Source organism: Thunnus maccoyii, chromosome 15, assembly GCF_910596095.1.
Source record: "Thunnus maccoyii chromosome 15, fThuMac1.1, whole genome shotgun sequence".
NCBI lineage: Eukaryota > Metazoa > Chordata > Actinopteri > Scombriformes > Scombridae > Thunnus > Thunnus maccoyii.
In genome coordinates this window covers 12,781,807-12,807,217 of record NC_056547.1, presented here as the reverse complement: position 1 = coordinate 12,807,217, position 25,411 = coordinate 12,781,807, and the positions used below count along the sequence as shown (strand labels likewise).

General features: G+C 39.1%; 2 protein-coding genes and 1 long non-coding RNA gene across 5 annotated transcripts in view; 2 read left to right on the top strand and 1 right to left on the bottom strand.

Annotated features, from left to right (window-relative positions):
* Nucleotides 1–6,511, top strand: part of celf3a (cugbp, Elav-like family member 3a) — a 34,384-nt gene extending 27,873 nt beyond the window's left edge. For all 3 annotated transcript variants that reach the window (XM_042435752.1, XM_042435750.1, XM_042435751.1), the window contains 2 exons: nucleotides 109–241; nucleotides 3,047–6,511. In XM_042435752.1, coding sequence (XP_042291686.1) covers nucleotides 109–236 — 128 coding nt within the window. In that variant the 3' untranslated portion in view covers nucleotides 237–241; nucleotides 3,047–6,511. The remainder of the gene's footprint in view (nucleotides 1–108; nucleotides 242–3,046) is intronic.
* LOC121913089 lies at nucleotides 220–9,883 on the bottom strand. Its single transcript, XR_006100207.1, has 3 exons — nucleotides 8,562–9,883; nucleotides 1,530–1,614; nucleotides 220–303 (listed from the first exon to the last, which is right to left on the bottom strand). It is a non-coding gene; the product is annotated as an uncharacterized LOC121913089 (long non-coding RNA).
* Nucleotides 7,920–22,826, top strand: cers2a (ceramide synthase 2a). Its single transcript, XM_042435753.1, has 11 exons — nucleotides 7,920–8,353; nucleotides 13,763–13,936; nucleotides 14,093–14,210; nucleotides 14,368–14,486; nucleotides 18,104–18,161; nucleotides 18,399–18,449; nucleotides 18,638–18,730; nucleotides 19,432–19,560; nucleotides 20,020–20,126; nucleotides 20,691–20,844; nucleotides 20,924–22,826. The coding sequence occupies exons 2-11, from the start codon at nucleotides 13,764–13,766 to the stop codon at nucleotides 21,068–21,070; spliced, it is 1,149 nt and encodes a 382-aa protein (XP_042291687.1). The 5' UTR covers nucleotides 7,920–8,353; nucleotide 13,763; the 3' UTR covers nucleotides 21,071–22,826.
* The last annotated feature ends 2,585 nt before the right edge of the window (nucleotides 22,827–25,411 follow it).

Here is a 25,411-nt window from a genome sequence, read left to right as displayed (position 1 = left end):
TTTTTAGGGACTTTTTTTTCTCCACCATCTTTACAGCCCCACCCTACCAGAAGGGCTTTTTTTTCATTTTCTCTCTCTTTCCTTTCATTTTGTCATTTTTCTACTCAGGTTTTGTGAGTTTTGACAACCCATCCAGCGCCCAGACTGCCATCCAGGCCATGAATGGCTTCCAAATCGGCATGAAGAGACTGAAGGTGCAGCTGAAGAGGCCCAAGGATGCCAACAGACCATACTGAAGGAGGTGAGTTGTATCGACGCATTGCATCGGCTTGAGGGAGGGATTGATAGACAGCTGAAAAGAGTCTGGAAGTTAAAGAGACAGAGTGGATGTAATTGGGAGCTCAGTACTTAAATGGCTGTCTTTCATGTGGAACTGAAGAAGTCAATAACCCTGCAGTAGATTAACTTTAATGAGGTGGCAGCACTCTGAAAATACCATCAGTCTGAAATACATTACAAGGATCAGAAGATACCTATGTTGTATAAAAGTGGCTCCTCCTGTTTTTTTTGTTCAGCAAGTAGTTTTATCGAGAAGTTCAAATGTTCTGTCTAACCAGTGTTCTGTCGCAGGGTTGAATGCAACTACTGTCCGTCATTAATTTTTGTTTTACTTTTCATTTATTGTTTTTGTGCTGTGCCATATGTGCCATTTTTCCTGAAAAAAACATCACACCACTCTCAAGACTGTCCCGTCCATACATATATCGTGGAGACGTGCGTCGCTATGGCTACGGTTGCCTAGCAACCGCTAAAACCTCCCCCTTCCTTCTCACTGCGTTGTAAGTTAATTGGCCTGTGTTGGTTGCTGTGGCGATATTGCCTGTGATGGTTGCCATTAGCAATTTTTATTTTGGGCCGTTGCCTTGATTCACCATGCTCAACTGCATGGCGGGTTACTGTGGCGACCATGAACTGTGTTTGGTGCGTTGTGAGTTTCCTCTTATTATTTTGTCCTGGTTTTAATCCTTGCAAACACTGATCAATAACTGTCACTTTACCTCAGCATCTGTAAGTAATTGATTATCATGACATGCTGGTTTTTTTTTTTAAGTCCTCTAAAAGCCTCAATACTAAGAGCTAAATTAGTCCATCAAATATGGATATATTAGAATTTTTTCCTTTTAGGCTTTTTGGTTTTGATTAGTTTCCTTTTTGTTGTCTGTCATGATTATCATTCTTACATATTCCCTTTGTTTAGTTGGTTGGTGTGGTAGTTTTCGGTGAGTGCGGGGTTTTTGTTTGGTTGTAACTCAATTCCAAGTGACTTTGTGCCTGAACTTTGTTTGGTTTTTGTGAGACTGAAAATGTACTTGAACGTGTCCCCGTAAAATGTTGACGAGATAGTATTTGTGTACGACTGACTGTGTATGTTTTTTGTCTGTATGCCCAGAGTGGGAGACGAAGACACGGTGTGTGCTGCATTTATATTTGTGCGAGTGTTTTGCATTGAGTAGATGTGGAAATTGTGTTGTAAGTGAATGTATGTGTGTGTGTGTGTGTGTGTGTGTTGTACCAACTGAGACACTAACCTCAATCTAGAAGGTTTTGGGTAAAGCTGTTTGGTTCCTGTGACACGTGCTGCTGGCTGAGGAACTGCATTCCTCTGTAGAAATTCTGGGAAACAAAAAACATATCAATAATAACCAAAAAATACTCATAGTATTGAAATAACATACCCAAAAATATTCAGTTCATATTCATAATAATTTGAAATGTGTCTAATGCACAGGGGCTCAGGGTATCTGCAGGTCATTTACAAGTCTGAAATAGTAAGAAATCAGTTCAAATAAAACAAAAATGAAGGCTTTAAAAAAAATCTGAGATTAAATGTTTTGCTTCCAATAAATATCTAACATTTGAAGATGTTTCTGGTCCTGAAAAAAGCACAAATATACAAAGTTTGAATCAATTTCAGTCTCAAAACTACCTAGACTAGCTTTTTCTGCACCACAATAACCAAAAACTCTGCTGCAGCAAAGCAATATGTTTCATTTGACTTTAAAACCCCTTAACATACAGTTTGCCCTGTTATGTAGCATTAAAGTGATATAGTAATTAAGTAAATCCCATGTCATGTAATCCCATGTGCGATGGCACATTTTTATGGTATGACACGAAAATAAGTAATTAAGTGATCCATTCATTCACACGTTCATTCATTACGTAACATCGAAGCAATATGTTGTTTTCTGTTAAGGTTATGTTTTTTATGCCACATCAAATGGGAATATTGTGGATTTTTTTTTGCACATCAATGTTACACAAGTTTACCTTAAATCCACCCTGACATGTCTGGAAATTTCGGTATCTAAAATTAGAGCTAGTATTTGTGGGTTTGAGCAAAGTTTTTGCTGCACAGCGTGACTTTGTAATGACTTGGCTTTCAGCAGGCCGCTGCATGTTAAGGGGCTTTTAACATAGTCAATATTTATAAGGGACAGAGGATTCACATTCTCTACTCTGACACAAAATTGATCTTAAATTAAGCTAAAACTGAAAATAAAAAAAAGGTCTGAAAAAGTCTACATTTTTTTCTGGTATCTGCAGATGCCCTGTTTGTAGCAACCTGCATCACAGTTAAACTATTTGATGGATGATTAGAGTTCACTTTAAAAAAAAAAATGCTGAATCTGAAATTGTACCTTCCTGAGAAACTACAGTTTGGTGAATGACATGATTTGAATATTATTAGAATAAATGTAACATAATCTCCAAAATGTGGAGAGTTGATCCCCCACCAGAATTCCTACTGTGCATGTTCTGAATTAATTTGCCTGTCAAAAAGAGATGACAAACTATTTTCTAAGAACGTGCATACACTTTCAGCAGTATGACTGTCACTGTTTGAGTTGCATGGACACTAGTTGATTACTGAGACTCCCCTGAGGCATCAGTGCAAGCAGTGTGTATTACAGACACCACTCCACTTCCAAAGACTGAAATGTATGAATGTTTTATTTCTCTAATTTGGTTTAAAAATGTGCTGTGTTCTTTTTTTCCTCTCTCTTTCTCTCTCTCTCTCTCTTCTCCTCTTCTTTACCTCCAGGAAAAAACCTAAGAGTTCAATCAAGAAAACCACTTGGGATGTCCCCAGCCTTTTTTGGTTGTTTGACCAACCGCATAGCACAGGAGCAACACTTCACAAAAAGCAGCAATCACATGTATGCGCTTAACTTAACAGCAGCAACAGCAGTAATATCAACAACAAATACATCAACAGAATCAGCACCTGCAATATCAGAAGTGCTCCAGAGTTCCTATCATTCCACAGCTGGATTCATTTATATTATGTACATATTCTATTGTCGGCAACAAGATCTACATGTTAAGAAAAAGCATATCACTGATGTTATTCTACTGAACAGGGTTCTACTGTATAGTGTGATTTGTGGTCTATGGCGTTAACAGAAGGCCAGTCTACACAGGTGGAGGGAAAAGAAAATATTCTGTATGATTACCATTGGTAATATTGTTATGTAGAGTTAGTTTTATTATTTATACGTAAATTAAAAAACATGGGGTAATTAAACTGGAAGAGAAATGGATTTCCTCTCACTGTACATACCTTGGTTTTAAAAATGGAGTTAAAAGGACTACAAAACTTCACGAGTTAAAGATTCTCTGCTGCCACTACTTTTCAAATTAACAAAGCGGAAGGAAGGGCTGGGAATTTTTCTATCTTGATTTTTTACGTTTAATTTATTTGGTAATCAATTTGATGACGGGGAGAGATGTGACAATTCCTTTTTTAATTTAAGAAAAGAAAAAAAGAGGATTCCTGTGGTCTCCAAGACAATGAACACACTTATTATAGAGTTTTTAATTACATAAATGTACCTATGGAAGTAAAAAAAAAAAAACAACAACATAATGTTTCTTTATTTATTCTCTACAATCGCTGTTTTAAAACATATGTCTTTAAAAGAAAATAAAGTACAATTTAGAAAAAAAAAACGTGTGAACTGTCTGCTTATCGTCATTTGATTTACCCATAAATTACAGGGGTTTATTTTGTTTCACTTGTTTAAACAGGCAACACACAAGATAAAGGTTGTCTCAGTGTTTGACCATAAATGAGCAATTCAGGAGGGTTTGCTGCTCTCTGTAGGCCTAAAGAAGTACTGAGGGAAGTAGAAAACATCTGGACTTCTCTTAAGAAAGATACAACAGAGCAAACTCAGCATGCTAGTGATTATATAAGATTATAAAATAAGAAATCTCTAGATGAAAATGTATAAAAGGATTTTTCTTCTGGGTTGCTTGAATGCAGCAACAAGGGAGCTGAAGTCTCTCTTAACTATAATTGGACATGAGTCTGTAGAGTTCTGTGGTAAAGTCACTCAGCGAGTTCCCAGCATGAGTTATTGATGACACTGCATGCCTGAATATACAGCTCAGATATGCAGATGATGCAAAAGGCTGAGGTGTCCATAACCACAGCTGGGGTGTGCAGAGTTTGTCTGACTGCCACAGCATTCTGGGCTTGCTCTGATGCGTCCAAACACGCCTTGGCCTTCTTTGGCATGCTTAGTGTATGAGGGGCAATTAATGTCACATAGCAGTAATGGGATGAGGGAAAGGGTTTGTATCCTGTTGCAATCTGAGGAAGACAACATCAATGAAGACTTAATAAATATACAACTAACTAACTAATTATGGAAAATATTAGCCAATGCATGACCATGTCTGGGGTTGGAAAACATGCAGTAAGTAAGAGTACAAATAATACTTTTGAAACAATTCAACCAAAGGTACTTTAGATTAGAAATGACATAAATAATATGTGTGCATAAAAAAAGGGGTCATCAGACCATATTTTTGCACCATTGTGAAAATAGCAACACATAGTAGGTCACCCCTGTTGACAACTCTGTGTTAAAACAGAATGCAAAGTAAATTTTAGAAAAGGAAAAGATGCAACTGCATGAGTAGAAAACGTTTCAACGAGAGCATAAAATTATTGCTTATCCCAGGTTTTATGAATCTGCTTCATAAACATACAGAGACGAGTGAAAAAGCTTACAGCTAATGTCTGTATAGTCTGTATGTGGGCTATTTGGGGTGAATCGATACAGGCTGCATAAAAGGTCCAGTGGTCAAATTTGCGTGAATGGAGCAAGGTAAAAATTTGCTTTTATCTGCAGACACCTTAACACTTCAGGATGGTTTACTATGAAGTAGTACTGTTGCATACTATCACAAAGATGTTCAGATGAGCAATGATTAAAAAATAATAACTGGTGAAGCAGACTAAAGACAGTTTTGACTTAGTTAATTTCCCACCTAAAGATAAATTCACCCAAGCACAAGATGCACACTTATTTGGACTTAGCATTAGCATTTATTTGGACTTCTGGAAATGGGCATAATGGACAGCAAAACCAGGATAATGAGGCCTGTGGCGTCAGCATCACTGTGTCAATGAATGAAGAGGCCAATTTTGCTTAGTAAATCTCTGAGTTAAAAGGCTTATCAGACGTCAAGACACTGCAGCACAGTTTATAACATGAGACAGGATTTTACAACTCTAGAAACTAGCTATCACAGTGACAGTCCTTTAATCCTACATCATGATGATCATGAGTTAAACCGTAGAAATATGCTGTTCATGTTATTAAGTAATCAGTCAGAAATGTCCACCTGCACTTATTTGATTGACCAATGCAGTGTGTACCTGGATGAAGAAGTTGTGACAGGTTAAACTTTTTGCCAACTGACCCTGCATATTTTACTGGAGCCCTTCGTGTCATACCCACTTTGTCAACACAGTGGTTTCTTTGAAGTTAATGAGGAGGCTCTGTTTTTTTATGCAGAGCTTATGTCAACGTGAACACGACCTCACCAAGGCCTACAGAAGGCAGCAGAACAACAGCTAAAACTGTCAAGGTTAACAACCAGTACACCAGTAAGAAATAGCAAAACAAAAATAACACAAAAAATAGTTTGTTTGTTTCATTTGAATTAATCATATCAGTCATATCATCATTACTTGACTAGTTATTTTCATAGGTAAAGGATAAGAAGTTGGAGTTGCAACTTGAATCGTGATATACAAGCAAGAAGCTCATACATACCAGCTCCAAGTCTCATTTGTTTGTTAAACGTTGTAGCTGATGTGTCAACACAACTTAGCCACAAAATTAAATGCAAGTTTATTTTAGCCCGCAGCAATTGCACCTGCTAAACTGTTGGTGCCACACCTGTTTTTCAGCCAACTCTTGACTCCTCCAGTCAGTATACCCTCTGAGGAAATCATCATACACCAGCAGAAGCAGACATCATACTGTTAAAGTCTTTCTGCTATAAAACAGAGCACGTACTGTACCTGTCATACATTAACACCTGGAAACACTGTTCTGCATTGAACTTGTATATTCTTAGCTTTTGGTTGCTTGTAATGTTGCGAGTTTAGGAATTCAGCCTCATCTACTCTCTTGGCCATCGGTTTATTTTAGGCACAATACCTATTTTGTGTTTAAAGGTGCAGTGTGTAGAATTTAGTGGCATCTAGAGAAACAGACCTGAAAGAAATAGAATATAATATTCATAAGTATGTTTTAATAAATTAATGAGTATAATCACCTGAAAATAAGAATTGTTGTGTTCTCGTTACCTTAGAATGAGCCCTTTATATCTACATAGGGAGCAGGTCTTCTTCCACAGAGCCCACCATGTTGCACCGCCACGTTTCTACAGAAGCCCAGAACAGACAAACCAAACACTGGTTCTAGAGAGGGCCTTTCGAGTTTTTCGCAAATTTTGCGGCCACCATTGGTTCACCTACATGCTTCGAAGGGGAAGGGGTATTCAGTTTGTTGCAATCTACAACCTCACCGCTAGATGCCACTAAATCCTACACACTGCACCTTTAAGGAGTAAGATGTACACATAGACTGTAAAAAAAATAATGGATGTATTCACTGTGACATCACCCATTGGTTGGTGGACTTCCGTTTTGAAACCTCAAGTTTGGCATTTTGACTGTTGCCATCTTGGTTTTTTGGAGCCAGAAGTGACCATATTTGGACGGAAGGGTGGAGCTGACCCTCACGCTAATGTTAGCTGCTAGCTTGGTTAGCATGGTGCATTTACAGTCTATGGGTGACTGTGATAATGCTCATGCTAATGTTAATTTTGGATAGCGAAAAACAGACTTAAAACAAAATGCACTTACTGGAAAAACTGAACAGATGACTCCTTAGAGGGTCATTTAGTACAACCAAACGCTGAACAAGACTTTAGTCAACCAAAATGTTACAATTAACTGTTATGAACTGAAAACACACAAAAATAGCAACAACTATACTTATACTCCTATTCTAATCTGGGGTTACGTTACGTAACGTACGTAACCAATGTTTTGCTGTGGTAGCAACTTGTCAATCACAAGGCAGCCATGCCCTAAAGCATACCGTGCTTGATTGTCTGTTTTACTCTAAATGGGACCATAATTTACAAAATGAACATCATGCTGTATTAAGGAAGACTTTAAACTAGCGATTGAGACCATAAACTCATTAGGGTTTACTGAGGTAATAAATCAGGTGAGAAGTAGGGTTATTTTCTCATAGACTTTCATACAATTTGACTTCTTTTTGCAACCAGTGATGTCGCCCCCTGCTGGAACCGCATTACCCTAATTTTTCAAACCCAGAGCTTCCCGCTTGGATGTACACTTAAGAGCTAGGTATGCTTGATTTCCAGTTCCCCCTGTTCATACATTCCATATACTTCCTGTGTAAGTTTTTGAAAACATGAGTAAATATTACTAGCACAATATTCACTATATTGTATACAACATGATCACCGGATATTTGTGTCCCGCTCTTTCCACTAAAGCTACCTATGGCATTAACCACACCTCATACTGAATAGCGGCTCACGTCACTTTAAATAGACTGCTTCCCGCCCCGCCCTCGGCCCTGTTTTAACATACTACCATAATGTTCACTACATCCAACCAATTGAACAGCCCAGCTAATCGGTAACAAACCGAGGCCCACCCGGTCTACTTTAACCAGACGGAAAAGTGAAAAAGTAAACATATTTTTTCCACTTTGGACCAGCCTAAAATCACGACCACAAGGGAGAGTTTGGGGGGGGGAAGATAAAGTGCGACACAGTTTTTTTTTTCCTCCTGAGAATGTGGCGAACCTGAGGCTATAGAGAAGAGAGAAGAAAAAGGCGGATTGCAGCTCACTGAACGATCAACAAGTTGGAGTGTCTTTGATGGCGAGCTCTACATGAAATCCCCTCAGTTTACAACAGGAACCGAGGAAGAGCAGCTGCACGGCAACGCCGCCGTACATTTTAAGATTACATTACCTGTCTGCCGAAAGTGAACTGAACAGAGGTAAGTTACCGTTACATGGTGGACGATACGTCAGTTAAACGTGGAGAATGTAAAAAAAAAAAAAAAAACTCGATGCGGGCTCCTTTCAAAGCTTTAAATCATAGTTCCTCAGGCACACACACACCTTGGGCTGCTATTTTTAGAAAGATATGGGAGAGTCATTCTCCCAGGAGGATTTATGTGAAGTTTTAACCGGAGGGTAACTTACCCATCAAACTTTGCTGACACTCTCAAACTGAAAGCTTCTCGGATTCAGTCGTTGGAAGCCGTTAAAGGCGCCCCGCACATCAAAGTTTAGCTAGTGAGAACAGGCCCTTGAGTGTACTGTTGTCGGCGATGTTTGTTCAGGGACACCGCGATAAGAGAAGGTCATTAAAACATTCATGTCTGAGCTACAAAGCATATAACCACCTCTGAGGAAATATAGAAGTTGTTTGCTGAGGGGAAAAAACGCCATTTATACCGTTTATGGTGCAGATTATGAATGCGCAAAAAAGTTTTCTAACGTAATCTGAGATGTCGCCAAGCAAAGTTGCTCCTCTCTTCTTTTTTGTTATTATTGGACTTTAGGGCGATTGAAGCTATTAAACGTGTGTGGCCATGAGTAATAAGCGTTCAGCATGAAGTAATTTGGGGTTTTGGAAACTTGTTTGAAGCTCCATCTCACTGAGTCGAGCCTTCTGTTCCGCTATGTCCGGGAGACTCCCCGCTTGCGCCATGTGTACGCAATCAGCCACTCCCTGTAGAAGAGAGTTTACGCAAACGGCGTAGAGAGCGGTGACTGGCACACACTTAAAAGTAGAAGCGATGAGTAATCCTACAGTTGAAGTTATACTGGAGGCTCCAGCTCCACACAAGACTGAGAAACTCGGAGTGTTTTAGAGAATTTTAGATGTGAGTTATCCTTGTGTACTGTAGGCAAATCAATCTTATTTATCTACCTCAATATCACACATTTGCCTCCAAGAGTTTAACAATCTGTACAATACACAAGAGCACTCTTGATTTGGTTAAGAAATACATCACAAAAATTGCCTTTTAAGGGGCATTCCAACGATATTACACATGTTGTTCGGTTAAGGAGGGAATTAAAGAAAGATGCTGTGGAGTTGCATTATGGGTAGTGTAGGATCCAGTGTGTGTAGAGCTTAACCCATACTACTGACTAAAAGTTAGGATAGTACATCTCTTGTTAGGCCTCCAGCTTCATGGAAGAAGTAGGGTAAATGCTAGATTGGATTAGCTGGAGGGACAAACTCTTGTGAGTGCGGTTAGGGTTAAGGCTTGAGTTTAAAGTTAGGGTAAGCGTACAAATCTCGCGAGAGTTTCGCAAATCGTCTCTCTGGCTGCTCAAATAGCACCAACCAAGTAGTAGGGCCACGACTACTGATCATTTTCATTATCGAGTAATCTGACAATTATTTTCCCAATGAATTGATTCATTTCTTAATAAAATGGCAGAAAATATCGGAAAATGCATGTTATCATTTCTTAGCGCCCAGGGTGTCGTCTTTAAACGTCTTGTTTTGTCAGAACAGTCCAGAATCCAAAGATATTCAGTTTAATATCATGTATTACAAAGAAAAACTCCAAATTATCACATTTGAAAAGCTGCAACCAGAATATGTTATGCATTTTTCCTTAAAAAATTACTAAAATGATTATTTAAATTATCAACATAGTTGCCAATTAATCTTCTGTCCTTCGACTAATTGACTAATCATGGCAGCTCTAGGAAATAGTGTCCTTTTTAACTGGGTAAAGAAGATATGAAATAGATGTTATACATGGAGAGTACACCAAAAAGAAAAACAAAAAGTTGAAGAATATGAATCAAGGAAGACAACTTTTCAATGGGAAGACGATAGATGACACTTACACACAAGAGGAAAGAACACCATTCACACAGAGGGGGAAAGAGGCAAGAGATGCTAAGAGAAGGATGAAGCCGTTCATTGCTGGCGACTCATGATGTAAGAACTTATAAACAATGGCAAACTGTAGCTAGTCAGACAGCTGTGAAGAGAGTTACTGTCTTTCTAGTACAGGAATGTTTCTGAGCTTAGAGGAGTGATGTGAATGAAAATAAAAAAGTGATGAAGTTACTCTTCTGGGTACTCGTTGGAAAAAAACACCACCTCTGTTCCTCAACACCAAATCATTGGTGTTTTATGCCATAAGTCTTTCCAAAAACTGTCTTGATTAGGTAAAAAAAAAAAATGCATGCTACAAATAAAAGAACCTGATCAGATGGTGATGATACGACAAACTAGTTAATACAGAAAGCATCTTCAGTGATCGATTCAAAAATACAGTTGGCAGATGCCTGTAGTTTCCAGTTTGAGAAGAAAAAGTTATGGGAATATCATAAATATGGTCCAGAATAAGCTTTTTTTTTTTAGAAACCAAAAATATCTTTCATTTGAAACTTATAAAAGCCTAAGCTGTATACACCAGTGTACTGGCCAGTGTTGCTTGTTTGTTCAACTTTGTACCTGGTGATTTGTCAACACAGCTTGGCCACAAAATGAAATGCAAGTTTATTTTAGCTCACAGCAATTGCACCTGCTAAGCCATCGGTGCCAGACCTGTTCTTTGGCCAAAGAAAGTCTGTAAACCCTTTTAAGAAAATCACACACCAGCAGGAGCAGACACCATACTGTTAACAGCTCTAAAACACGTGCACGTGCTGTAACTGTCGTGCATTAACATCTGGAGACGCTTCACTGCATGGGAGTTGCGTGTCCTCAGCTATTGGTTGCTTGTAACGTTGCTAGTTTGGGAATTTATCCTCATGTACTCTCTTGGTGAATCAGATTATTTCAGGCAGAATAGCTATTTTGCATTTAAGGAGGATGTACACCTGAGAGCTGCTGCAGCCCCAAGGTTGGTTTCCAGTTCCCCCTGTTAGACAGAAGAACTGTGTGTGTGTGTGTGTGTGTGTGTGTGTGTGTGTGTGTGTGTGTGTGTGTGTGTGTTCAACCCAAATCCCATAATTGGCCCAGGACAGAATACAAACATGCTTGCACTCATTAACATATTTTAACAGAATCCACAGAGAGCTCACTCTGTGTTCTCTCGTTTGTTCACACACACACGTAGTAAAAGTTTGACTTTGGCAAACTTAAAAGACTTGTCAGATTGCACTTCGGCCGTCAGCTGAACATAGTGGTTGAACTTCTTGAACTCACTTTAATTACTGTTTAAGAGATTTCTGTTGTTCCGAGGTGAGATTTCTCTTTAAAACAGCGGCCCTGTTGAAGTGAAACACCTCGACCAACAAAGGCAGCCTGCAAGAGTTATTGTTAATCCATAGTAGGCTTATAACAGGTTAAAGTCCACACCCGGAGTCCTTATTAACAGATCTGTCGGGAGGTGTGTGACTAGCTACCCCCAGCTTAGTTTGCTTTATATCGAGCACATTCGTTTACTCGCTGACTTCACTTTTCTTGACTTAAAAACTGTTAAGATTTTCCCCTCGTTATGATCTGCTTCAGAAAGACACTCATACTTTGACATGAACCTTTCCGTCCTTGTGGCTGCAGTAAAAAAACAAAAAAAAAACAAGGTGCAGTTGTTTTATGATTATTGGACTCTATCACAAAATCTGCTGATCTGACTAATCAAGTCAACAGATGACTAAGTGTCCCTGGTGGTTTGACAGGAGATCCTGTTTGCTGACTCTGCACTATAATAACAAAGCAGTAACAGCCTGTTTTCAGATATTAGATGTTAGTTCCTTTGTAGTTTAGTGTCAAGATTATGTAATATTATGTAAAGGATACACAATACAGAATTTGAGCTGATAATTACGTCAGTTCTTAAATGTGTTTTTAGGGGTGCAACTAACGATTATTTTCATTATCATTTCAATCAAATTGTTTTTCTCAATATAATTTCTCATATTCAAAGTCCCAAACCCAAAGATATTGAGTTTATGATCTTGTTTGATAAAGAAAAGCATTAAATATTTGGCATTTTTGCTTAAACAATGACTTAAACGATTATTCGATTCAAACAAAATAGTTGCCAAATGATTCTCTGTCAATCAACTAATCGATTAATTGACTAATCGCTGCAGCTTTTAGTTTGTTTGTTTGTTTTTTACTTTTGTTTTTTTTTGTAGTCTATGCTTGTCAAGGTGAGAAGTAGGAAAGGTCTGGCGTTAATAAGCCTACATATTCACAAAACAAACGGTTATATTGTTTCACACACAGGAAAAGTTTGGTCACTGGTCAATCTTAGAAAAGCCTTTACATGTTTGTCAATTTCAAGAGTATTATTGATTATTGTTTTGATATCGACCTCAACAGATACTAAACTAAAATGTCTTTTTCTCCCCGACCAACTGTTCACAAACCAAAGATCTTCAGTTTACTATCACAGACGACTAAAGAAACCAGAAAATATTCACATTTAAGTAGCTGGAATCAGTAAAACTGTCTTTGACTCAAAACGATTAATAAATTATCAAAATAGTCAGCGATTATTTTTCTGTCCATCGATTTATCGACTAATCATTACCCTGAATTATTAAAACAGGGTTCGATATGTTTATAAAGATCCTAGAACAATAGTTCTCTTATTTAGGACAAAGTGCAAACCTGAAGTAGGTTAATCTCTCTTAGACTGCTTTTATCACATGTCAGATTTTTATATGAATGACAAATCACAGCAGAATTATTGTTTAATTGTTTGATATGTTTGTCAGAGCGGTGACTGTTTTGCCTCCTTTTTTTTATTACAGAGGTTATAATGGAAATGACTAACACACAGCGAGTACGATGAGTCATCACCTTACTCAAGACATTATCAGCACATGGTCTACTCATTGTGCAATTTGCGTTGCTTAAGTCATATACGATAACTGATGTTTAAGAAATTGTTAAATTGCATAAAAATTATTATTAGACACAATACTAATGCCAGTATCTTGATAGTTTAGATGTTCGACATGGCAGCTGTGTGAAATGACACTATTGTAAATCTGTCATCCAGCTGCAAAAACTAGCTAACGTTTCTCGAGAACTAGTGAATTAGTGCCAAAATGAATTCTCACAGGTTTTCTGGTTGCATTGTGTGTTAGACAACAAATCCTGCCCTCATCGTACCCTTCATCTGGAACAGGAAGTGCCCGAGCACGGCGCCTGTTTCAGATGCCCGGTGAGATTAATCACCTCCAATCAATACTCGTTCCTCTCAGCTTTCTCTTGTTTCCTCTCCTTCCTCCCAGGATATTGTCACGGCTGAGTGAGTTGCTATATTTATCTGATGGAGAACATGAATGGAGATCGCAGAGGAGACAAACGCTCGTTTTTTTTTTTCTCAATTTCCTTCTGCAAGATAGAAAATACCCATGAAATCCCCTTTTTTTTCTCTCTCTCTCTCTCTCCCCCTTTTAATCTTTAGGATGTTGTCTCGGCTTTATGAGCTTATATGGGCGGACTGGCTCTGGTTTCCCGAAGGCCACGGCTGGGCTGACCTGAAGGACCACGATGGCAAAGTCTTCCCTAAACCGCAGGATCTCTGGGCTACCGTCCCCATCGCTCTCTGCTTCCTGGTCATCAGACAGATATTCGAGCGGTGAGTCATTGCTTATATCATTTGTGTGTCATTTGCCTGTTAATCTACCTGTCTGCCCGTCCCATGTTTGCATCTTTCTTTCTTAGAAGTTTGATAAAGATGAGAGGTGATGCTTAAGCAGTGTTCTCCAACGCTGTGTGTTTTCTCTCTTTTCAGGACGGTAGCGATTCCTCTGGCCTCTCTGCTGGGAGTGAGGGACAAGCAGCGTGTTCATGCTCCTCCAAATCCCATACTGGAGTCCCATTTCTGCAGCACATCAAAGCATCCCACACAGGTGATCACTCTGCATACTTTAAGAAACTACACACACAGCTTCATACATACTGTGCATCCTTTGGCAGTAACCTGATGTTGGTAGTTGAGGTATTTCATGACTCCAGACATTAAAGACAGCTCTGACTCTTCTCTCCTTGTCCTGTGTTTGTTGTCAGAGCTCCATAGAGAGGTTAAGTAAGCAGACGGGCTGTTCGGTGCGACAGGTGCAGAGGTGGTTCAGGCGGCGGAGAAACCAGGACCGACCCAGCAAGCTCAAGAAGTTTCGGGAAGCCAGGTAGCTATAAGTCTACAGCACAAACGAAATACTAATCTCCCTGTTTTTAACTGTCTGCCTCGCATCATAAAGGACATGTAGAAGATTGATTTTCCATTATTAATCAGAAATACAGTCACAAGTTTTGATGGCGTCTTAATGCTGTAATTTGGTGTATTTCGAGTTCAGAGGATTTATAGAGGGGCAAATTTCAGATTATTTCAAGGGCAGATCTTACACAGAGTAGAAACCTGCTGCTGCTGCATTGCTGCAGACCTTCAACATGTTGCACTTTAGCACTATTTGCTACTTCAGAATATTAACAGGAACCCTTTAAATATACTGTTTACAATACTGTTTAATGATGGAAGAAGATAAGATAAGACTTTATTGATCCCCAGAGAGGAAATTCACATGTTACATCAGTGCAGGAAACAATCAAACCGATAAGAACTAAAAGTAATAAATACAAATAAAACTAGACTTGCAGGCAAGTATAAAGGGGTCAACGAACCCTGATGCAGTTTAGACCCAGAACTTCACCGACCCAAGGTGATTGAGGACGCAATTTGATCCTCAGCTACTTTTGTCCACATGTCAAAGTGTCCTTGGGCAAGACATTGAACCTCAAATTTATCCCCATGATCAGACACCACCTGTCATTATAGCACACTGCCATCATTGTGTGAATGTGTATGTGTATTAATAGACGAATGAGGGTCAAATTGTAAAGCACTGTGGATAAAAGCACTATTTAATAATGAAGCCACTTATCATTGCACTGCTCTAGTAAACAGGTTATATAGCAAGAAAGCAGAAACTACGATTATACCACTGTAGGTCCTGAATCCACACAGCATCTGTCGTGTAGTCTAGACTACTATCCGTTTATTTACCGAGAACACTGCACTCCATGAAGACAATGAAACAAGGACGAGTCAGAGGTGGAAAACGCAACAGAAGAAAATCAGGCAAAGAATCTCTTAGCTGGCAATTGGCAAAAAGAATATTTCTATATTAGGAGAAAAATGAATGTTTATATGTAGCTATAAAATTATTAAATATGTTGATTTAGATTAGACTAATTAGATTAGACAGCTTTATTAATCCCCAAAGTGGAAACTCATTTGCCACCAAATCAACTCATACAGACAGCAAACAATATAAACAATGCGTTCACAGTACACAATAAATAAATAACACCATAAAAAGCCATTTGAGACATGATTGACAGCTGAAAGGTACTATGGATCTAAACCATATCTAAAAGTGTTCATTAAGAAATCTGACCGCTGCTGGAACAAAAGACCTTCTGAGTCATTCAGTGGAGCACTGAGGCGTCACTAGTCGTTCACTGAATGAGCTTCTGAGTCCATTAAAAACACTATATAATGGATGGTCAATGAAAATGAAAAAAAAGATGACGCCAATAGAAAAATAAATAATGCATATTTTAAAAAAAAAAAAACAGCATCTGATTTGCTAACCTGGCCAAGGTGTAATCGAACCACCAATCACTTGTGTGACAAGCTAGGTCTGTCTCAATCAAACTAAAGAGGCATCAGATATCCACAGATGGTGTGAATATCCTTCACAGCTGGAAAACAAACAATGTTATACTACATGAGCACTGTGAGACAAACAGAAGCGGAGGCTCCCATGACATTGAGCGAGTGCAACACTTTGACACACTGTACCTTCCGGGAGAGACTGCCTGAAAATATGCACCGTTATCTAGTATTTAAACAATATCGCATCTCCCCCGTCCCCCTCCGCTCTCTGTGACGGTTAACTCTTCACTGCGCGTTTGAGTGAAGTCAATCAAAACAGCTATAAACCCATTTGATTTCCAAAGTAATCAGACAGCCACCCTAAGAACCACTTGTAAACAACCATAAATCATCATAAAACAGCTGTCAGCAGGTATTCTGACTCCTTGCAAGAAACAGAAAGGTTGTTTACTTTTTCCACTGCAGCACAGCTGAACTTTTTCCGTAGCGGTTACAGCCATCGAGGTCAGTGAGTACGAGGCATAATTCATGTGAGATAGATCATCTAGTATATTGGGTAAAACATCTTTTGCGCTCTTTCGATGCTTTTCTGTGAACCACTTACACATTCAAACGACGTCAATGCATAAAGACACTGCCCAGTTCATAGCACTAATGCTGGCTGTGCAGGAACTGTAAATATGCTTTGCTGCTGTTGTTGCTTTCCATTAAGTGGTAGATCGATACTTGTGTGATGACGCTTCAGCTCATTTTTCTTTAACACGCTTTGGAGTTGAAACTAAGTAAAAGAAGCATTTGATACAATGAAATTAAAGCGCTGACTTGGTTTTTTCAGTAGTTGTACTTTGATCACATCCGTACTGATACTGTGAACAGAGAAGCCTCCTTTTTCAAGAAGACAATTTTAGGACAACGCAGGTATTAATGTAATGAGGGTCCTAAATATACAGCGGAGTTATTTCTGACCCCAGCAGTTGGATGTTCTTGACTGTCAGTGTCCCTCACCTGACCTCAGTCCAGCTGAGCAGGTCCGTCACTCACCGAAAATACTTCAGTCATGGTTTCATTTCAAATCAAACATACCAAAGCCAAAACAACCTAAATGTGTAACTGTCTAAATGACGGACTCTACTCTCTACGTACCAGCTGCTAGTTTCAGGTTATTCTGGTGCAGTTAAAGGGTCAATTTATGCCTCAGCCTACCCACGGAGGATCTACATTATCAAATTGGGACATGTGACATTTATTATATTATTTAGAACGTTTCTTTAGGCTGTAGTCTGCATCCACAAACACAGTTCTGGTAATATACACATTTTTGAACAAAACCATCAAAACACCTCTACTCCTTAACTGAAGAGCGTCCAGTTAACTCACTTCAAGACATTTTACACAGACTTAGATGATATCCAAATGTGATGCAAAACAACTGCTAATGTTTAACAAGTAACATCAGCGACAAGTTTATATACACAGAACCAGTTATTAAAGATCCCGACACACCCTCCCTCTCACTTGAATGAGGAAGTGAGTCCAGAGATGGAGGAGTGTATGTGGTGGTGGTGATGGGCCTTGGCAGCTGTTTTATCCTGTTGTCACAGTTCTTGTTGTACAATCTGAAAAAGAAAAAGAAAAAAGTGCTCTATTGTGCGTTGAGGGCTATTTCATCATCAGTATATCGGTTTTCAACAGACACACCCAAAAAGTGGGAGCGAGCATTTCTCAAAAGTCGTTGCCAAACAATCCTCAGTGATGGGAGGACACGTACTGACCGCTTCAGACAGAAAAATGCTGCAAACCAGTGCAAAATGTTTCCACAGTGAACGTGACCAGAAGTTTCCATCAGCTCGCAGAGGCAGAGTTCTGCCCAGTGTGGTTCAGTGCTGAGTGTTTTTTTTTAGGTATAAATTACAGTGAAGTATGTTTTAGTGATCAGACTTTTTTATGTGTGTTGTGATAAGGGGAATTATTATTTGTTACTTGTGATTTGAAGTAACAAGAGGTTTGTACAGGTTGATGAGGGCACTAACAATGTTCAAATAACTGGTTTTAATGGTTTTTCATGTGTTGTGTGAAATTCTGCTCCACTAGAATGGTTTTATGAGATAACTGTACATTCTCTTACAGTTGGAGATTTACCTTTTACCTTCTTGCTTTCTTTGCTGGCCTGGCGGCACTTATTGACGTGAGTACTCCTTCAGAATCTGGTTTTTAATGTAATAAGTTTTAGCAGATAGACTCTCCTCATAACTGGGAAACATCTGTATCGATCTACCAACTGAAACATAGTTGAAATTCTTTGAAATGCCACCCACAAACATTGTTTTCCTTTGTGGTTTTTGCTTGGTGTTTGTGCACAGAAGTTCTGGTAGTGTTGTGTTGTAAACACAATCATTAATTTTGAATATCTATCTCACTTCAGAAACCATGGCTCTACGATATGAAGCAGATGTGGGAAGACTTCCCGAAAATGGTATGCCAGTGCTTCCAATGAATGACATATTTGAATATGTTCATAATTTTCTCATTTTCTACAGATGTTTATAGCTCAAATATTCAAAATGCACACCTGGCTTCTATTTTTATTCTATTTGTTTATCAAATTACTAAACTGCAACCTGTTATTCTAAAAGATATGTGTCTTCCTCTTTTTTTTTCCAGCCATTGTTGCCTTCTCAGTACTGGTACTACATGATCGAACTAGGCTTCTATCTCTCGCTGGTTTTTAGCGTAGCATCAGATATCAAACGTAAGGTAAGTGATGCACGTTGTCTCCTAAACTTTTACAGAGATCTGAGCAGATGCCACTGAGTGCTCCAAATAATTTACAATAATCAGTTGGGTTGGTAGTTGGGTGTAGTGATAATACCCATGTTCAGTTCCCCTCATCCCTTCCAATTTGTCAGTTTGGTGAAGTCGTCGTACAACAAACAAAAACCGTCTCTCCGATCAGGGATGAATTTCTCAAGTTAATGTATGACTGGCGCTCTCGCTGTAGAGAGACGGATTGACCATTTTATCCACAGGTCTAAACATTGTTGTGAAAGCTGGCAGACCTTTAAGCCTGTCAGCAACTTGCTTCACCTCGGTGCCAACACTTGTTTTATAACTGCAGTTATAAAACTTATATTGCACAGAACTTTAAAACCAAAACAACAGTTTTCTGGACTTTTCCAGACAGCCGTTGTGTTGAAATTGATCTCTGATTTGGAGGATTTGTTTTGTAAGTCGCTTTTTGCCCCCCTTGTGTATGGATTTTGCTTCCTTTTATAGCTGTAAAGCTGTATAATCTGCTCTGTGCGGAGCGTTAATCATTTAAAAAAACAAAACATCAATGAGACACACGCTGTCGATTAGTGACCAATCTTTACAGCTTGATCAATAAGTGACCAAACAATGTTGGATGTTGTTTTTACACCATCTCTCTCTGTCTCTTCTTTTTTTTTTCTCTCCAGGATTTCAAAGAGCAGATAGTTCACCACGTAGCCACCATTTTCCTCATCAGTTTCTCCTGGCTTGTCAACTACATCCGGGGAGGGACTTTGATCATGTTGGTGCATGATGCCTCAGACTATCTAATGGAGGTATGACATCATGCTAACATGGCAGGAAGGCGAAAAAAAGGAGGATTTCACTGATTAAAATTTGATCTTAAACTCTTTTTGTTTGGGTTGAAAGAGTCAGAGATTTTTTTTTCTCCGTTAACTAAACCACCACACTCCAGCTTTGTTAGCTTGTTGTGAAGAAAGAAAGAGAAAATATATTCTCCAAGTTGATAATTGTTACCCCAGTACAGGTTATCTGGCTTTTTAAGAATTCAAATATCATCACACAGCAGTATCATTATCATTAAAACATCATTAAAGTATCAATAGTACAGCCCTCCATTCCAGTGTAGCCTCCAACAGTTCACATTGGTGTTTAGCTTAGCGATGGCAATATTTAGGTCAGAGCATCGCGCTCCTCTCACAGTTCACTGTCTGCCCTCTAGAGGGGAATACGTGAAAATGTTACATTGTGACCTTTACTGTCTTTCATTCCAGTCAGCCAAGATGTTCAACTACGCAGGTTGGAGGAGAACCTGCAACTTCATCTTCACCCTGTTCGCTGCGGTTTTCATCATCACTCGTCTCATAATCCTCCCCTTCTGGTAAAAAACAAAAACATTTTTACATCAGACTTACTGTTGTTTTTTTTCCAAACACAACTCAACTTTGTAGTACCCTCCTCTGCTTCTACTACTATACGCAAAACACTCATGTTACAGTGTGTTATGCTGCCAGTCACAGCGACATGCCTCCACTCCACCAGAAAGCCCCCCGAAAACAGAACAAAGGAAAAAGAGCGTGAGGGCGTTTGTAGCGGCTGAGTACATGTTGATCAGAAGAGACAAATTCATGCATCACAAAAGCTCAAATGTCATCGTATGTGGGAAGCAGCTGCCATCATGTATCAGAGTGACTGGTGCTCAGTTTTAATTATATAATCTTGTCACATCCTCTTGAGTGTTTTAGCACACAGGTAGACGATGGAAGCACTGATTTATGATTTATTTTTGCAGAAATGTCAGAAATCTGTTCAAAACTTTTGTGATGGAAACATAACAACAACAGACACATTGTCTACGGTCCTGGCCCCCGCTCAATGGGCTTTTGATGGTCGAGTGTAGGTGGCTCTGACTAGACTCTCTGTTCTGTCTTTGTCCCCTGTGCAGGATCATGCACACGACGTGGGTGTACCCCCTGACCCTCTACCCCCCCTTCTTCGGGTTCTACTTCTTCAACGGGCTGATGCTGGTGCTCCTGGCTCTGCACATCTTCTGGGCCGGACTCATCTTGCGCATGGTCATCAAGTTCCTACCAGGCAACGTAAGAACCGCAGCTTTTAGTCATGTTAACAGTATCGCCTCAAAACAGCTGTAAAAACTCTTTTTTTTTAACCTGACAGGACATCGTTGAGGACGAGCGGAGCGATAAAGAGGAAACAGAGTCCGAGGATGAAGACAACGATCGCGAGAAGAGGGACAAATCTAAAAACGGCCACGTGCAGAACGGCCACACTCTCCTCAACAACAACCGCAGTAAGACGGACTGATTGGACAGCGAGAGCTGGAGATGAGGCAGCGTGAGGAGTGAACACGGGCCCTCGCACGCGGCCGTCACCTGAAAGCCAAAGAACGGGAGCGTGGCATGTTAGAAAGAGGCAACAGGCAGCGCACACACACACACACACACAAATATATATATATATCCATACACTAATTTCTGAAACCCTGGTAGTCCAATGCGGATAATTTAAAATCCACACTAAATTAAACGAGGAGAGGAAGAACAAGGAACACCCCTCTCCTCTTTCTCTCCCCTCCAACAGATTTTTGCTCTGTTGACCCGAGTTGCCACATGCCAAATCTGCCTGCTTGTAGCTTTATGTCTTGTTACTGGAAGTGTTTTAAGAGGTGCTGTGGTTAGGGCGGGCATTTCCTCTCCTGCACAGTCGGTTAACACTCTTCTAAGTAGTACTGCCTTTAAACCTGACTGTTGAATTCTGCTCAACTTAACCACACTGAAGTCAGCGACACAAGGGGGGAGGGAGGGAGGGGGGGGGAATGAGACGCTGTCTTTCCATGGACCATGACCTGATTTAAGTCTGTTTACTGACGTCCAGAGGTAATAATGAATCTGTAAGTTAGTTTTTGCAGCTGCCAATTTCTTGGTGACACTGAAATTGTTGTCACTTAGGTTCTTGTAAACGGTTTTGAGCCAAAATGTTGCTAAAATATATTTGTTCCAATAATGTTTAAAGCAAAAATAATTGGTGGTAAATAATAATTTTTTTTTTTAACAGTTCGAGACAGCGAGAGAAGGTGCTACATCTGTCACGCGTGTTGAAATGTGCCTTTGTTTGTTTGTTTTGTTTGTTTACCTGTTTGGGAATGCAGAATGCGCAGGAGTCCGGATCATTTTTAAATGTTTTGTTTTTTCGTTGATGCTTAATATCTTTTTAGTTGTATGATTTTATTTACTTTCTGTTTTTATTTGTTTTCAGTCCAGTCGACGATTTAAATTTGGGAGCAATTTGTTGAGTGTAACCCAAACCAATCAGTAACTGTTTATTAATTATTTATGGGCTGGAAGAGTCAATAGCATTTCCATTCAGTGTTGTTTTTCCCATCCATCCAAAGATGCACTTTATGGGTCCTTCTATAGATCAGCATTGACTATATATTTAGTAAACAAACGTAGTGATAGTATTATATTTGGATCCGAACCTGATTTTTTTTTTTTTTTTTTTTTTTTTCTGTTTTAGAAAGGTTTGGATTATTTGATTTTTGTTTCATATTTATTCACTGTTATCTACCCAAGATCTTCCTCTTTGTCAGTGTTTTGGATCATTTTGTAAAAAAAAAAAGAAAAAAGAAACGTACAAGAAGAATTTAATGAAATCTTAAAAGAAGTCAAATGAATGAAACACCAAAGTATGGTTTACATTTTCTATTACCATTTACCCGTCATTTGCAAGTGCCTTCATCATTTCAAGAATTAATTGTAAAAAAAAAAAAAAAAAAAAAAAAAAAGAAAGAAAAAAGACAAAAAAACGCATACATTTCTGTCCCTTTGTCTTATTTTTTGCCATTGTTGTGCCCCAACACATCCACCACTCTGCACTGTAACGCTCTGGGCCTCTCCTTACCTCACTTTCCTTAATGCCTCGGCTCACGACGACCAATCGCCCGCAGCTCCCTCCACAGAGCTTCGCTTCTATCAAAGTGTTTTTATCCTGCATTATGTGTTGCTGAGATTTAAAAAATCATAATGATGACGATGATGATAAAGATAATTGTGGATAACTACTCTGTGTCCCTCGTTGTTCCTTCTTTTGGTTTGAATCTAAAATGTTCATCTGACAGGAAGATAAAGGTGTGGTTTCAGATGTTTAACATGCAAAGTTTTTTTTTTCTTTAACAAATCATATGCAAAATAAACGCAAAGCACAAAGAAGAAAGAAAATTACTATGAACGATAACTGGTGAAGAGCTCTCTGAAGTTTACCCATCAGAAATACATACAGTTTCATACAGTGTTTATTTCTCTCAAAAAAATTAAGGAGAGAGTCTTTCAGCAACCTTACAGCCACAACTGATGATTACTTTCATTATCAGTTCATCTTTATGTCATTTTTTTAAATATTTGATTAATAGTTAAGACTATAAAATATCAGAAAATTGTGAAAAGTAATCTTCATGTAGTCTACATATTGCTTGTTTGTCCAACCAACGGTCCAAAATCCAAAAAATTTAAATTTACAGTCATATAAAACACAAAAGCGGCAAATCCTCACAAGAATTGAGAAGCTGGATTTACAGAATGTTTGGCATTTAGCTGGATAAATGACTTAAATGATTAATCAATAATAAATGCGTTTAATCAACTAAATCTTTTAAATAAAACAAAAAAGTCAACATCACTGGTAGTCAGATAGTCTATTAATTGTCCAGTGTTGTGGTGATGTGTGAAAAGCAGTATGTCCCCAGCTAAAATGTCAACAAACGAGTGAATAGTTTTATCATTTCGAATGTGGTCCTTTATACAACCCATCACTCATGGGATTATTCACAGTCAACAGAAAAAACAAACGTTCTGATATATGTAACACTGCATATTGACTTCATATAAATTTGAACAGCCAACATATTGTGTAGCGTACCAGGAGACATCCAACAATGGAAATAATATACGCACACAACTTCACATAAATACAGATATAAATATAATATACAAAAGTAAACAAACATAACCTAAACTTAATGTAAAATCAAATGTATCTTTGCACTAATTCATGTCAGTAAACACATTGTGAGCCTGATTGGGTTCATACATAAATAAATAACGTATAGTCTGTAATCCACATGAGGCTGTTGTAAATAACTTTCCACCTGTATTCTACGCTTTGGAAATACATCCCAGAAACGCAAAAATGTCAGAGAGGAATTCAATAAAAACTACGTCTTCAGTTTTACTAAACTGTGAGTCTGTAACTTGATCTTTTTTTTAAGCATTTGTAGCAAATTAATATATACAGATAGTAGAAAATAAAATGAATTTTCCACTTCGTTAAACTCATAATATTCCAAGATACTCTCATCATCCTCATCCAACCTCATCATAAAACTGCAGTAAAAGTAGCTGCAGGTTCTTTCTTTTTTATCTTTTCTCATTCTTCACTTGTTCTTAAACTCTTAAGACGTCGTGCAAGGAATGTGATTGTCTTCATTCCCTGTGACATTTTGAGGACATTGTTATTCAGAGAGTGTGCAGTGCTTTCTTTGGACAGATCTACTCAATAATAAAGCCACAATTCAGCAGCACGGCTCTGAACGGCTTGAGAAATCCGACCTTATAATTCTCATACTGACATATAAACACAGTCTTGGAGACGATCTGTCGCTGTGGAAGTGGGATAAACACAGTCTGGCACGCACATCGTCCATCAGTCATTGATTCCGCTGGTGTAGTGTGTACCGGAAGGTACCGTGCAGCTATTACAATACCAGTTGGCACAGTCTAGTAGTGACATACTGAGCAGCTCCTGGCTGGCACACTTTTTAGGATGCAGACTGTTGCCAATAGTGTCAAAATGTCTCATGTTTTTATAATTATCTGCTAGTTTATTGAGAAAAATCTCCCCCAATCTTCCAGTCTGAGTAGGTCAACCAGGGTCCATCATTAATAGAAGCCGGTTCTTGTCTTTTCCTCCCTCCTAGACCACTCTCCCTAGTTTTCGCTGCAGCCTAAAAGGCCTCCTTGGCTAATTGCATATTGAGTGAGATCACTTTACATCCGTGCCTGGCGGTTCAGCCTCCGCACTGTTCTTGTCACTGGCAGCCTCACTGTAACAATCTCCATTTTAAAGCGGCAGGGTCAATTTCCACCCTGCGCTCGCATCTGGCTTCACAATTTAATTGCTAATGCATCTCCTGTTTCTCCTGCTCCAACGTCTGGGCTTTCCTCTCCATGCCCCCCTCACCCACCACCCCCCCTGCCCCCCTTCTGTTTCCAGTCTTACTCCTCCTCCCTAAATCTTTGCCTTCCTTTCACATTAAGTTTCTCCTCCTTCCTCCGTTGCCTATTCACCCTTGTGTAATGAATAAGCCCAGTGTCGCCTAAGGTGCGTGAGTTATGGTGGTGCGAAGTCTAATTGGTGACAGCGGTGAAGGTCCTTCTGACAGGAGCACAAAAGCTGTGGGGTGTTTGATTCACTTGTGAACTGTGTAGACCGTTATTCAATTCCTGCTTAAGTATTAATAAAGGCTTTACACGCCAGGGGAGGTCGCAAGGTGCAAGTATATGCTTGTGTATCTTGCATGTGTATGCATGTGTGTGTGTAAGTGCAGGAGATAATTTGTGGGCTGCTCATTTTTCCCGTGATAATGATGAG